This window comes from Alosa alosa, chromosome 3, assembly GCF_017589495.1.
Source record: "Alosa alosa isolate M-15738 ecotype Scorff River chromosome 3, AALO_Geno_1.1, whole genome shotgun sequence".
NCBI classification, from domain to species: domain Eukaryota; kingdom Metazoa; phylum Chordata; class Actinopteri; order Clupeiformes; family Clupeidae; genus Alosa; species Alosa alosa.
In genome coordinates this window covers 28,624,873-28,639,872 of record NC_063191.1, presented here as the reverse complement: position 1 = coordinate 28,639,872, position 15,000 = coordinate 28,624,873, and the positions used below count along the sequence as shown (strand labels likewise).

Sequence of the window (15,000 nt, the reverse complement as noted above, 5' to 3'; positions counted from 1 at the left end):
ATTTCCTTAATATTTATAACTTAGTTATTTTCCAGATGCAACAATTAAGTTGTGATTGTTAATTCTAAATATAACCTTTAAGCCAAGGACAAATTTCCACATATGTGGACAACAAAGGTTATTCAGTATGACATAATGTAGGTAAAATTGCTTCTTGTTTTCTCTCTTGTTGTTGAGAAACAATAGGTATTATTTCACATGTTGTCTCCATTTGTACTTTTCATGACCTGTTTGCTGCAAGGCCCTTTCTCCATGGCGTGGAGGTGCTATCTCCTCCACACAGATAACAGGGCAGGCCAGTTCCCTAAACAAGTCTTCCCAACGACTCCTCCAATACACTCCTGATTAGTGTAACACTGGCATTCCGCTTCACTGTAGCCTACCTACCTTCATCACAGATTTTACTTCAAAATCTTTTTTTTGTGTCTTTGAATCTTGTAAGGTTTGTAAAAATGTTCAGCTTAGTAAAGCTTATGATTTTCAAAGTTCAACAGAACAGCACATCTAATAGGCTACTGTGATGGAGAATTTGGAAGGGTTTGACAAGGTTTTTTTTCCCGATAAGAAAATCAAACATATCTTTATAACCATTTAATTTTACCTATGGGTCATTTCCTGTTCATAGAAATGCTCTAAAGAAAACCAAACCTTTGTGAATCATATTGAATCGCTTACCAGCACATCCCAGATTTGTCTGACAGCAGTTATTTTAAGGGGAGAGTTTTAGAAAAATCCTTTTTGCCACCCTAACTTCAAACCAGGGCCAATTATGGGATATGTGCTTCTGACTGCGTATCCATACAAACCCTACAGCAAAAATGCAAAAATGTGTAAAACTGAAATGTGTTATATGCTCTGATTTATATTTTCACACAAAATAACTATTTCTCTGTACTTCACCAAGTACACCAGTACTACTTGAACCAAATTGCTATCACTAAAGTCACACAGAATAGTACAAATTCCAAGCTCAGCATTCCTCCATTTCTGGGGGGCCTCCCAGGTTGCTCACAGGCTATCAATTGCCCACAACTGCCACACATAGTGCTGATGGTCCCAAAACCCACATCAACTAATGTAATGGAACTTCTATCCACATCTTGAAAACACAACCCCTGATCATATCTCTCTCCTCCACACCTATGCATACATATCAGTAAAACACTGAATTAGGTTCACTGTTTAGGTTCACTCAAGTCCAATCAAGGAGACTTATTTTTTACTTTGGGAATGTTAGACTCTTTATTTTTTACACACAGTTTTTTGGGCCATTTCAACAACAGGGTTTTTAGTTCTAGTCGCATGCTTAAAACACCCCAGCATGGAGCAACAGAACACACACTTTCATTCAACAAAAGCTAATAAATCCTATTTACAAGAGCATCAGATCTTCCACCGAAGACAAGGATCAAATCACAAACAAGTTGAAAACTTGTTTTATATTTAGAGATATTAACAAGTCTGGGCACACTAAATGTGTCCCAATTGGTGATCATATTTAGATTTCATATTTACATATACAAAACACAATTTTTTTGCAACGTTTTAATCCTTTTAGAGCCTGTAGTTCAGTCAAGCAAACTGAATACAAAACAGAGGCCACGTTTGTTGTTTGCGGGCTTTGAGTATGTCCCTCCTTTAGATATGATTTTTCATTGCTTTCTTTTAATTTCATAAGAGCAATATTGCACTGAGTCTAATGTGAAAGAAGGGTCATTTTGACTGACACCAAACTCTACATGTGTCTCGTGTCCTCTCTTTTGACGTGGTCCAGAGTCTTGTCGTGAGGTTTGGTCTTTTTGTTTTGGTGCGTTTTGACGTGTTTGGCCAAGTGGTCACTGCGCATAAACCTTTTGCAACAGTCTGGACACACGAACCTCTTCTCGCCCGTGTGAGTCCTCAGGTGTCTCTGCAGCTCGTCCGAGCGCGTGAAGCTCTTGCCACAGAACAACCAGTTACACACGAACGGCCTCTCTCCCGAATGCCACCGGAGGTGCGCTTTCAAGTGTGATGTTTTGCCGTAAACTTTGCCGCAGCCGGGGATGTGACAGATGTGCTGTTTCTTCTTGCCGGGCTCGTCGTTGGAGTTGGATGACTGGCAGTTGGGACAGCGACACCTCCTACACCGTCGCGCGGTGGCCAGGGGAGACTTGGTGTGGAGGAGGGCAGCGATTTGGGTCTGATACTGCGCGAAGTCCGTGTGCCCGAGAACCAAGCTCCGCTGCAACGGGAACCGGTGGTGTGCGAGCGAGGACGCGTGAGTGATCGAATTGCCTTGCTGAAGACTCCACCACGGGATGTCCTCTCCCGGGTTCGGTGACAGTTGTCTCTGTTGCTGGTGATGGACCAGGCCGGAGTGTGCTGTAACAAACCCTGACATGGGGGGAACGGGAGTGGGCGCCGCGTATGTGACAGCGGGCACGTATGTTGGGGTGCATGTCGACTGCAAGGACTGCATGGAACATGGTAGCATCTTCACCGGGGAAAAGTCATATGGGTAGGTCGGGTCCGCGGGCGGGGTGAGAGGAAGTTCGTGGTGGGACGTGTACGTGCCCTGTAGGTGAGATAACTGCGCTTTAGAAGGTAGTCCAAACGAGGAATTGCTTGCCAGAGTCGCCTGGGGATTTCCTTCGTTACTCCACGGGTGGAAAATACGCGACGGAGATCCGAGGGTCGTGTCATATGGGACCTGAAGAAAGTCCGTGGCGCTTGACCCAGGGTGATGCCCAATTCGGTTACAAGTAGCCGCCAGCAGCGCCAAGGGAGAATGCTTACTGTTTTCCGGTGAGGAGTTTGGAGTGCGATCCTGAAAAAACAAACAGAAGGGAGTACATTACAAAATGATGCCATCCTGTCAAACTTTCAGCATCCCTTTTTTGTTCAAATTTCACGTATCCTGCACAAAATATCATGCATGACACCCTTCCTTGTTGACCAGAAAAAATATCTGAACTTGTATATTGTTGTAGCTTATTGTATTGTTTTAACGCTCAAATAGTTTATATATCAGGTCACAAAGCAGGGGTTGTTATTCGAAATCAGTGAGCCGTTGTTTACTTGTTTCTGTTGAACTACAAGGGGGTTACACATTCAGTTGTTTAAAGCCAAACATTAGAAATCATGTAATTTCACACTAACCTGAAGGAAAGCCTGTAGGGTGTCGTTCCGTAGAACAGCCACAGCCGCCATTGTGAAGTTGGCTATTCCTCACTCGTTCACACAAATAAAAAAAACACAGAAATCGCTGCCTCTGTTCCTTAAATATATATATATTTTTTAAAAATCACAAAATACGTCTTCGAATGTGTAGAAGCAGTGTAACCTCTCCCGCTTCCTCTCCTCGAGATATCCTTGGACCATCTGAGGGAGTGAAGGATCACTTCTTAGGATTTGATAAGGACTTTGGTGGGACGCCAGCCAGTCAGCACTAAGATTTATTACTTTGAAGTTTGCCGCTGCCCAATCATCAAAGAATAGCGGCTCTTTGAGAGAGGGAAGCAAATCCTTTGAATCCACAAAGCTCCTATGGTGTGTTTGTTGGTCTGGATAAAAGAGCTGATTATTAGGGGGGATGGGATGGGAGGAGATAAAGGCGGGACAATTAATGAAGTAATCACTATGTGGGAAATGTATATACACAAATAATTGGATTTTCTTGATCAAAGAGCCCCAACCCGCCTGGAGACCCCGGTATTGGATGCCACAGTCATCCGATCCCCCTTTTTGTAATTAAGAATTTGTAGGGAGTCCTTATGTGACAATGTGACATTGTTATCTCTAGAGATCTTTTCGTGAGCAGTTGTTTGATAACTTCAAGAGGGGGTAGCTAATGAGACGAATAAGTCTCAATAAGTGACTCAACACAAAGTTCATATTGATTTTTTAAAGCCTGAATTCTTGTGAGAGACGTCTGTTCTCTGAACCGTGTGAACATTCACAAAATGACTGTTGAATGCATGTGTGGGGTCTGAAGTCTATTTTATTTCAGAAGAAAAGGTAAAATATCAACGTCTGACCTATCCATTTCTTTACAGATATTTATAGTTAACATATCACCGTCCCACAGGTTTGATAACTTGCAAAGTGCTTAAGACTGTGATTATGTCAAACGAATACGTTAGGCCTATAGCTGTAATGTTTTTTTGTTGTTTTGTTTTTCATTCAAAACATAAGTATGTTTTCTTTGAAATTATGCAAAAACAATCTGAACCTATTGTCTAGGCTAGTCCACCCCACTCTTAAATGACAGCATAGGCCTATAGGTAAAAAAAAAAAAAAAAAAAAAACTAAGCCATTAACAAGATGCCGAGATGACAAATATCATGGCATGATGTCTTTATTAGACGTTTCCTGAAAAGTTGTAACGATGCGAGGCAAAGGGTGCTGAGGGAGGAGTTTTCCTCCTCTAGAAAGTGGAAACAATCTTCGGGCCCCCGCCCGCGCTCCTCCCCGTGCTTGTCAAGCCTTCATCTGACCGGGCAAGCGCGAATCCCACACACCTACCGGGCATGTGAAAACCACTCAAACTCACACACAAGACATTAAAGAGACATTTTCTCTAACATTAGGCTATGCCACAGGTGACGACGTGGAGGTTTTATGTGTGTGAGAGAGTGAGAGAAGGTGTACATGTGTGTATGTGAGGAGAGAAGGGGGTTCCACTTGGCACGAAGTAGCCTATTATGGGGGTAAGATCAAGGAGGCATACGCATAATATATCAAAACAGCACTACAAAGAAACTTCTGACGTTGATTTTTGAAAACTGCAGTGACAGTGCCTTCCTTCACAGTTCACACGCTGACTGAAGTCTTTCATAAGGACACGCGGGTGGGGAGATTTTTATCGGTCTCTCTCTCCCCAACAGAAAACAACCACCACTGTCCTGCCCTCCGCTGCTTTGGGGAGCCGCTGATTTTGAATTAGATCTCTTCCTTTGAAGGGATTAGCGCTCCACACTCTTCTCCCACGGCTCCGCATGCAGTCATGGGGGAAACAGAGATTCCTGCTGGGCCACGCGGCAATCTCCGTTTCCCCGCAATCCAGAATGCGGCAGGGAGAGAGGGGAGCAGAGGGGAGGGGGTGTAGTGCAGATGTCTCAAAACACTTATTTTTTCCTTAAGTCGTTGTAACCCGAGAGATTTATCATTATTCGGGTCAGTTAGGAGCACTTTATATTAGGCCCCAAAGGTAGACTAGCTCCAGAGCTGGGATATATGATGGTAGATATCCTCATGGTGTTGGTTATCGTTAGCTGACACATCCCATCTGAGAGTTTCGCATGACTTTGATGAGACGTTTCCTTTCATGTCCATGCAGTCTTCCCTACTGGTGATGATATTACCAAACACGTCCTGTTTCTCCGCTCTGGTTTGAAATCGGCAAGCAAATATTAGGCTACAACTGATAAAGAAAGAGCGCGAAAAAATGGTTTGAATGAACTTTATTACAGCGTGTGAGTACAAAACAACAATGTGCTCTTCTGTGTTAGGACAATTCTACGATTGAGAGACTTAACAGCAATACAATTAAAACAATTATGTTGTGGCAAAATAGCATTATATTTTCTACATAATTTCGCCAATCTAATTACAACAAGCTAAACACAAAGAAAATAAAGAACATCCAGTTGTGTTGTCTTGAAAATGGAACAAATTAGAAAAAGATGTACAAACTGTAATATCATATTTACAGTCTTCCCTGTTAATTGAGATGACGTTATATAATAATCAGTAAAACAAAATGTCCACATATGAAAACTACAAATATTATTTACATAAATAATGAGACTACATGCTATTCACTCTATTAGATTTCAGTTCATGATCAGCACCTCAAAAACAGTTTCTGACAAACATGGCCAAATAAATAGGAAGATCTGAATGGCTTCAAGAGGCAGTGGTTAGTCTTCCTAGGGTCACTAAAGGCAACCTGCAGAGAGAGAGAGAGAGGAGTGAAGTTGGCACCAGAGCAGAAAAATCAGAGCCTCATTTTCCACAAATTCTCATAGAGTCACAAATCAGGTGGAATCAGTCATGCGGAACATCATTGCATAGAACATCACAGTTTAGCCAGAGAGGATTAAAGCGGAGTAATCAAGGTTCTTTGGTTTAGCTCTCTAGCAGCCTACACTGTAACACACACACACACACACACACACACACACACTGTGTGTGTTACCTCACTGCCATACATGACGAACACATTCAATCTCCTTTATTTGGGCCTACGGATGTGCGATCTGAGGCAGCTGTGAGGTTCTCAACTAGCTCATGTACTGATGTTTGACCACGGCAGCCTCGCTGAAAGCCAAGTCGCTCAGATAAAAGCGCCCACTAAATGACTGGAGAAGTCCCTGTAGGAAAAGGGGGGATGTTCCACTGGGTCCAGGGAGCCCGTTCTGAAGTTCAGCAACTAGGGAAAGAAGATGAATGCAGAAAAGTTTCTTTGGAGACAGGAGCACTTTCATTTGATGAATCAGGACACTGAGACGTGGTCCTGTATGAAAACTGATATTTCAGTATTTCATCCTACACACACACACACACACACACACACACACACACACACACACACACACACACACACACACACACACACACACACACACACACACACACACACACACACACACACACACACACACACACACACACACACAGACACACACACACACACAGAGTCAGAAAGAGAACATGCATAGAGAATCGCTTCACCATCGTCTGTTTTGGACAGGTCAAAGTCAGTTAAATGTCAAACTTTTTTATGCTCTCCGGACAGACAGAAAAAGAAAGAAAGCAAGAGAGGAAGAGGGGAAAAAGAAAGACAGACAGAGTGAAGAAAAAAACAGGTTCCACATCTGTCTCGCACGCCCAGTGAGTAAACCAAAGAACAGAGAGACAGAGAGAGAGTGAGAGTGAGAGAGAGAGAGAGAGAGAGGGGAGAGAAGCTTGGAGGGGGGCAGAGAATGGTGAGAGGTCTGTGAAGAAAACATCTGGAATTTCCCTCAGCACCTACAAAAGGTAACTCAAAGCAGTGGGTCATTGGCGTGGGACCTTTGAAGAAGTCGCTCCCTGACAGAGGCCTGCCATTGTGCTTGGCCCCCCAACACCGAGCAACTCCAACTTTGGTCTCACTAATTTCCAACCCCCCCTCCTCCTCTCCTCTCCCCTCCCCTTCCTCCTCCTTTCCCATTCCATCTCTCCTCCTCCCCTCTCACTCCCTCTCTTACCCCCAATCCCCTTTGCAATTCGATATCACTCCCTCTTCCCAACCCCTTCCCCAGCTCCCACAGCTCCATCTCCCCCACCCCACCACCCCGCGCCAGCCAGCGGCAGCCTGCTCAGAGAGAGCCTACACTGGACCACACCGCGGCCTGGGTGGGGTGGGGGGCAGTGGGGGTCAGACTGGGAGGGATAGGTCATTTCACCTCATAAGTAGCCCACCCTGGGAGCTATGGAGCTGGGGAGTAGGAATGGTGTGTGTGTGTGGGTGTGTGTGTGTGGGGGGGCTCAGTCTTACACAGAGGTGTAATCCAAACGCCCCCAAAACACACACACACACACACACACATACTGAAAACCCACCCCGACTGCTCTAATTGCTAAGGTCGTGGCTTACGTGTTCATGCATGACGTAAAGACACACACAAAGACAGGCTAGGGATGCCCAGGTTATTAGCTCAGAGGCCGTGTGAGTGACAGGGAAGGGGGGAGGGTGTTTGTTTTTTCTTCAAGTTAACCAACACACATGCTAATGAACAGATGAAATAAACAAACACCAGGCCTTGCAAGAGCCATTTTTGGTCAGTTCAGATGAGCACGCCATGTTGATTGTGACGACCACAGGCTGCATCTTTTCTTCCATCTACAAAGAGGCTTCCATTATTCTTCCTCTTTGATATCCATCCACACTGCAGTGACCTTGGGAATATATATATAGGCCTTACTTTGTTTCTGGGGCGAGCAGAATTATTCATTTGGTCGGAGCATTTTCGTTTCTGTGATCTGCATTCACTTTCAGCGCAGTTCAAGGGTTTCTCTTATCTTCTGTGTAGCTGATCGTAATGAATGGTGTTCACTTAAGGAAAAGAAGGGAGAGGGTGTCATCCATCTGTGGCCATTTTTTGGGGGAGACCATCTGTTTCAAGTAATATCACCAAATCACTCTTTTAAAACATATGAAGTAGGTGTTGCTGGAATAGTGAGTTGTGCTGGATAATGTATGCATGACTCAACTCTGCCTATCTATTGGGCCTATCAAGCACAGACCTGTTCACTCATTAAAACTGCAGCTCTTTCCAGAAAGCAGTCCAGTCCAGCTGACCAGAACGTACTCCTCCTAGTCGACGTCAGGAACATGGTAGCACACACAAACACACGCACGCACATGCACACATTTGGCATGCACACACACACACACACACACAGGTTCTGGTGGTCTGACCCATTTCTGTGCTCCAGAGGAAGTGTGTTCTTTCCTGATTGGTTGATGGGGAAGTGGACTAGAGTGTGAAGATGCAAGGGCATTTCAATTCGGTTTTTGTCCTATTTCATTATTTCATAATGAAGCCTCACCTGACCTCTCCTCTCTTCTCTCACTTCTCCCCTCTTCTCCTCTCCTCCCTCACCTCTCTTCTCCTCTCTTCTCTCACTTCTCCCCTCTTCTCCTCTCCTCCCTCTCCCTCCCTCTCCTCTCTCACTTCTCCCCTCTTCTCCTCTCCTCCCTCACCTCTCTTCTCTCACTTCTCCCCTCTTCTCCTCTCCTCCCTCACCTCTCTTCTCCTCTCTTCTCTCACTTCTCCCCTCTTCTCCTCCTCCTCCCTCACCTCTCTTCTCCTCTCTTCTCTCACTTCTCCCCTCTTCTCCTCTCTTCTCTCACTTCTCCTCTTCTCCTCTCTTCTCTCACTTCTCCTCTTCTCTCACTTCTCCCCTCTTCTCCTCTCCTCCCTCACCTCTCTTCTCTCACTTCTCCCCTCTTCTCCTCTCCTCCCTCACCTCTCTTCTCACTTCTCCCCTCTTCTCCTCTCCTCCCTCACCTCTCTTCTCTCACTTCTCCCCTCTTCTCCTCTCCTCCCTCACCTCTCCTCCCTCACCTCTTCTCCTCTCTTCTCTCACTTCTCCCCTCTTCTCCTCTCCTCCCTCACCTCTCTTCTCTCACTTCTCCCCTCTTCTCCTCTCCTCCCTCACCTCTCTTCTCCTCTCTTCTCTCACTTCTCCCCTCTTCTCCCTCACCTCTCCTCTCCTCCCCTCTCCTTTTCCTTTTCTCAGTCTCCTTTCCTCATTTCTCTTCTCTTTCTCTCTCTTCTCTTCCACTCCTCCTTTCATTTCTTCTCCTTTCCTCTCCTCTCCTATCTTTCCTCTCCTCTTCCTATCTTCCTTTCCTTGCCCTTCTTCTCCTTTTCTTCTGTCCTTTGCTATCTTCTTCTGCCATCATCATTTCTCTTTTCCTCTCTGTTCTCTCTCTCTCTGTCTTTCTTCATCATCAAACGCTTCCTAGTGACAAGGGGCAGATTTCTTCACTATCTGAATCTCAAAATATAAACAGGACCCTGCCCCCTGCCATTCACCCCACACACATACACACACACACACACACACACACACACACACACACACACACACACACACACAACGACTGTTTGCCACTCTGTGTTTGCTTGCAGGCAGCTGGTCTGGCCATCTGGGAGAGTGGCTTGCGGAGGCCAAACAAAACAGGTTACACCTTTCCACTGTGCCAAGCCTGCTCAACCCCCACGCCACACACACACACACACACACACACACCACCACACACACACACACACACACACACACACCGAGCCTGCTCAACCCCCACGCTATCCACAGGACATAGAGGGGGCTAATCACAATTTCACGCTCTGATTTCTGCCAACCAACCTCCTGCAAAAGCACACACACACACACACACACACACACACACACACACACACAAAGCACACTTCCGTTTCCAACCCCTGGGGTAGAAAAACTTTGAAGAAGTCTCTCCCCCACCAGTCGAGAAACATCCATCCGTTTGTGTTTGCCACATACTCTTCCTCAGTCTATGGAGTGGGTATGTTATGGAGAGAACACCATGATCTAGCATTAGTTAGACACAGATCCCATTTTCATTGTTATTTCAGTTCCTGCCGAAACCTCACAAAGGAAAAGAAATAATGCTGAAGCCTTAGGGTTTATTAAAAGAAGGGAAATGTGTGTGTGTGTGTGTGTGGGGTATGCTACCTCCTGATGGACCTCACTTTTCATCCCCCTGCTATACACACACACGCACACACACACACACACACAATGTATGCATAGGGTACTCATGCAAATGTGGGGCCAATTCACCAGTGGCTAGAAAGCCCTCCACAAATAGCAGGTGTGAGGATGCAGAAACAAAGGGCAGCCAGCGCCCTAATGGCATCCTCAGTCATTAGAGGCCCTTTGATGTGTACACTCCATCCAGCCTTTTATCTCCGTCTTCCTCTCTCCCTCTCTCTCTCTGTTGTTGTGTCTGTTCCCAACTCTTTAGTTCCTTTCTTTCTTTTTTTCGTCGTTGATTGAATTTTCTCCCCAAACTCTTCACCTCTTTTTCTCTCTCTCAGATTTTCTTTCTAGTTTTTCTCTTTAGCCTTTCTTCTCATCCTTTTCCATCTCTCTCTCTCTCCCTCTCTCTTTTGTGTCTTCCTGTGTTCTACTCTTCTCTCATCTCTCTGGCATGTAACTTATTTTCAAAACTCTTCAGTCTTCCCCCTTCTGTTCTTTCTCTCTCATTCACTCTGCTTCAGTCAGTCCGTCTTATCCTTTCACACACTTTCTTCTCTATCACTCATTTCTCTTCCTCTGTCTTCTGCCACTCACTTCATCTCTCTCTCTCTCTGTCTCTCTCTCTCTCTCCCCATCAGACTTCTTTATTAATGTAGTCTCTGGGGGAAGGAAGCTTCTGTGGGCCTCTGAGGCCCGTGTTGTGTTGTGTTGTGCTGTGTTGTGCAGTGCTGTGGCGTGTGCTGGTCTGACATCTGTTTGACGTCCATGCCTGTCTATACTGGCTTTGCCATCAATCACACACTGCATCGCATCGCATCACAACCCCAGGCCCCGCGCACGTCATCTCAGACGCAGCACCTGTTTCTTTCAAAAGACAACAGACTAGATGCGCAAAGGAAGACTACTTGTAAGTACAGTAGTACCCATGGAGTACTACACAGATACTTCTGTGTAACTGTACTACTTGTAAGTACAGTAGTACCCATGGAGTACAGTGCAATCTATGAAGTCATGAAAAATATTCTGTATTACATAGTCTGGAGTTTGAATTAAATTTAGAGGACGTGTGAAACACAGAGTCAATTCATATGGCAGAGTGTACCGTCATACGATGATAACTGGGGTGCTACACTGCACTAAATAATATACTAACAGTAATAGTGATGCATACAGTAAGTGTTACTAAGATTAATTAAATATATAAAAAATCTGTGTGTGTTTTATTACGTTTTTAAGTAAAGAAAGAAAATGTGTCTGTGTGTGTAGGAGTGTGTGTGTCTGTGTGTGTGTGTGTGTGTGTGTGTGTGTGTGTGTAGGAGTGTGTGTGTCTGTGTGTGTGTTTGTGTGTGTGTGTGCGTGTGTGAGTGTGTGTGTGTGTGTGTATGTGTGTGTGTGTGTGTGTGTGTGTGTGTGTGTTGCAGCTCTAAAGCCTTACCTGCCGAGAGGCTGGACTGGTTCTGAAAGCCCTGCTTCAGAAACATTGCTATTCAAACTCCACTCCTTTGAACTCACAGGATATAGAAGCAGGACAATGCAGCTCTATTTGTGCCTGCTCTTTGAAGTCAGATATCGCCGTTAATATGGGCGAGAGCATTACTGTCGGAGACAATAAACACTTCTTTTCACTCCTACGTTTATTAACGCCGCTCTCGCTCCGAGCACTGCTCCACTCTGAAAGGTGCCAGTTAAACTCTTAAGCTTCATAATGATTTTTTAAAAAAGAGAGAGAGAGAGAGAGAAGTGCTCGGTTTTAAATTGTTTGAAAAACGGCAGGCATAACTTTCTGGTGGTTGAGTCATGCCCGCCACATTAAAAGAGGCGTCTGTGACGCCAGATGAAAACAAAAAAGAGATTTAATGAGGGAAAGAACAGAATGGAAGGAGAGGTTTATGAAGAGGCATTAAAGAAAACAGGTGCAAGGGCTCGGGCCTGTTTACTCCAGTCTGCCTTTGAAGCTCAGGGAGAGACAGACACAGAGAGAGAGAGAGCGAAAAGAGAGAGAGAGAGAGAGAAAGAGAGAGAGAGAGAGGAGAGAGAGAGAGACTCTTGTCTCTGGCATGTCTGTCCTGTGAATTTGAAGAGGGGGGAAGGGGGGCCCTTTTTGATGTCATAAGAGGAACCTCAATCACCACCAATGGCGACTTGCCGAACCTCTCAGACCTCAGGTTCCCCTAATAGTCCAGTTCTCTGCGAATTCTAGAACATGAAAACCTTCTGTGCGCCTGACAAGTGATAAACAAGCCTTCACTTGATCTGTTAGTGTAAAAGCCAGCACTGCACTGCTAACCTCTGATAGCCATTAAGCTACAGAACAACAGAGCAGCACGTTACCAAACGTCCCTCACAGAGAGAAATGAACATGGATATAACAACAATAACCATGGAACATGTCACAACCAAGAAATGAAGACAGAGAGAGAGAGAGAGAGAGAGAGAGAGAGAGAGAGAGCAGGGCTTGTTGGAAATTGATTTCCACGGCAGAAAAAAAAGAGAAAAAAACAGGGCCAAAATAATGTGTGGAGCGTGATGGCACTTAATGCATTGGGTGTACTTTTAAAGAGGCACTCGCGGCTGGGCTGCGGCACTGACCTATTTCACTGGAGCTCCTCTGAGCCGTTCCACACCCTCAGTGAGGGAGCAGCCAGCGCACCAGTCTAATCAGTGCTGCTGCACGGGCCTCACCACTGAGCTGGACGCCACAGACCCTGCCGGAACACATGTCACCCCCCAACACACATCCCACAATATGAGCATCAGAGCACCTCCTCATTTTAGATATGAGAGGGCTGTGTGGGAATATGAGCTTAGCAAGATCACGAATGCCTTTGCCTGCGAGTTATCGTTCTTAGATAGAGAGAAGCAGCTGTATCATAAGAAGATTACAGCTGTTTCTCGGTTCATTTAACTGCAGTGTGGCATGTCATGTCTTGTTTACTATGTCAATGTCAATGACCCTGTTTTCACTGGAGACTGTTATGCGTGGACAACAGAATTTTACAAATACCAACACTGGCTCAGGCAATGGCATCACGCCATCAGATCATTTGGGGAGATGTTCGTGTAATTAAAAACTTGCATTACTCAGATTCGGATTCTTAAGTAATTCCAAAAAGGAGACAGCAAAACAAGATGTGTTCACAGATAGCCCAGCTTGTTTGTTTGGGTAAAAATGTTCCATCCAACCACATGTTTTTCAGGCTGTGACTTCATTCATTTTTTGATGTCCACCGCACTGGCCACCTGCCTCTTTCAAAGGACTCGGAGGGAAAGTCCCGCTCGCTCTCCCCACAGAAACGCTGTCTGTGCTCTGACCTGCTATCACCACAGCCAACATTGGTGGTGGGCTTTCCAGTAACTATCACCCACCCCCCACACACAAACCCACCCCAACACTGACACACACACACACACACACACACACACACTCCCACATGCACACACACACTCACACACACGCACACACATGCACATAAACACACACACCCCAGCAGATGCCAATCTATTCTGCTGTGGATAAATGACGGGTCTGGGCCTTATCGTGGCCAGACGTGGGCCAGTGCTGCCTGGGTTTCTTGGGGGGAAGAGGAGAGACAGTCGGATCACCCCAGACTTCTTCTCTAGATCAAAATATTTCTGCGGGCCCTGGGGTGTCAGCAAAGGGAGATGGCGTAAATGATATGCAAACTGAGAGTAGGAAAGAGTAGAAAAGCAGCACTACAAATGCACTTGCCAACACAGCTTTCCTTGCCTGAAAAGGAGGTGGGGGATAACACACTTCTGCTGAATTCAAGTTGAGCTGACTTTTCTGTTTTGTACCCCCCCCCCAAAAAAAAAAAAAAAAAGAGAGGAAGTGTCTTGTTACTGACTTGGTGAGTTGAGCATCTTTTCTTCTTAGCCAGGAGGAATCACACTGCTGTTATTGTGTAGACTGTGTAGTCGGGTGCGATACCGTTCGGAGTGGTTATCCTTCCTTTCTTTTAAATCTCATTCCATCTACAAGTTCAAGCTTTGCCTCAGTGTAGAAAACACTCATACTCATAACTGCTCATACAGGTGTAATAATCAGCAACGCATCACAAGTTAAAAATAGCATAGTAGGTGGGATCTTCAAACAATTTGATTCCAAGAAAGACAATGGACAAATACACCCTGATAGAAGCCCAGAAGATCTAGAACATTCCCTCTGTCCTGTTCCATCTTCAAAGCATTGTAGCACTAATTATTACAAAGGAACATTTAGTATTACTGAGCAACGTTTAATTCCTACAAGCCAATTTAATCCCTGTAACATCTGCGAAAGCCATGTAGATTTATCTGCACGTCGGAGGCTCCCGACTGAAAATGACTTTTATCGTCCAAACGGACTTTTACTCCGGCAAAGAGCTCAAAGCCTTCCCAGGGCCGGTATCAAAGGACAAGCGCCGGCAGAGAGCGTCTGGCTTCGTGAGGACACGCGGATCACAGTAACACCCGTGACCTTTGATCAAATTCCCAGAAGACCGTCGTTCTCGACTCGACATGACATCATCAGTCGGAGAACGATGGGACGGGAAAAAAAAGGAACCCACACACACAGCGGGAGCGCCGGAGCTTATGCGCTCCTGCTACGGTCTCCTTTCAGCGGAGGGGATCTCTGACCGCGTTCATGGCTTCACCCTACCTTCTATAAAATGACTACTTTTTTCTGAAGCAGATATATTGTCACATCAAAATTTTTACATATTTTTACAT

At 45.4% G+C, this 15,000-nt stretch overlaps 2 protein-coding genes across 2 annotated transcripts in view; both read right to left on the bottom strand.

The window, feature by feature from the left end:
• Positions 1 to 1,233: 1,233 nt before the first annotated feature.
• sp5a (Sp5 transcription factor a) lies at positions 1,234 to 3,387 on the bottom strand. Its single transcript, XM_048239513.1, has 2 exons — positions 3,139 to 3,387; positions 1,234 to 2,806 (listed from the first exon to the last, which is right to left on the bottom strand). Exons 1-2 carry the CDS (start codon positions 3,187 to 3,189, stop codon positions 1,736 to 1,738), a joined length of 1,122 nt encoding a protein of 373 aa, XP_048095470.1. The 5' UTR covers positions 3,190 to 3,387; the 3' UTR covers positions 1,234 to 1,735.
• A 2,039-nt stretch (positions 3,388 to 5,426) lies between these two features.
• The window catches only part of myo3b (myosin IIIB), a 174,050-nt gene continuing 164,476 nt past the window's right edge, over positions 5,427 to 15,000 (bottom strand). Inside the window, exon 38 of the mRNA XM_048239976.1 lies at positions 5,427 to 5,929. The gene's annotated coding sequence lies outside the window, so the exon portion shown is untranslated. The remainder of the gene's footprint in view (positions 5,930 to 15,000) is intronic.

Coding starts and splice junctions, on each gene's coding strand:
- sp5a (XM_048239513.1), bottom strand. CDS start 3,189: ATGGCGGCTGTGGCTGTTCTACGGAACGACACCCTACAGGCTTTCCTT. Junction 2,807..3,138: donor CCCTACAGGCTTTCCTTCAG/GTTAGTGTGAAA, acceptor TTGTTTTTTCAG/GATCGCACTCCAAACTCCTC.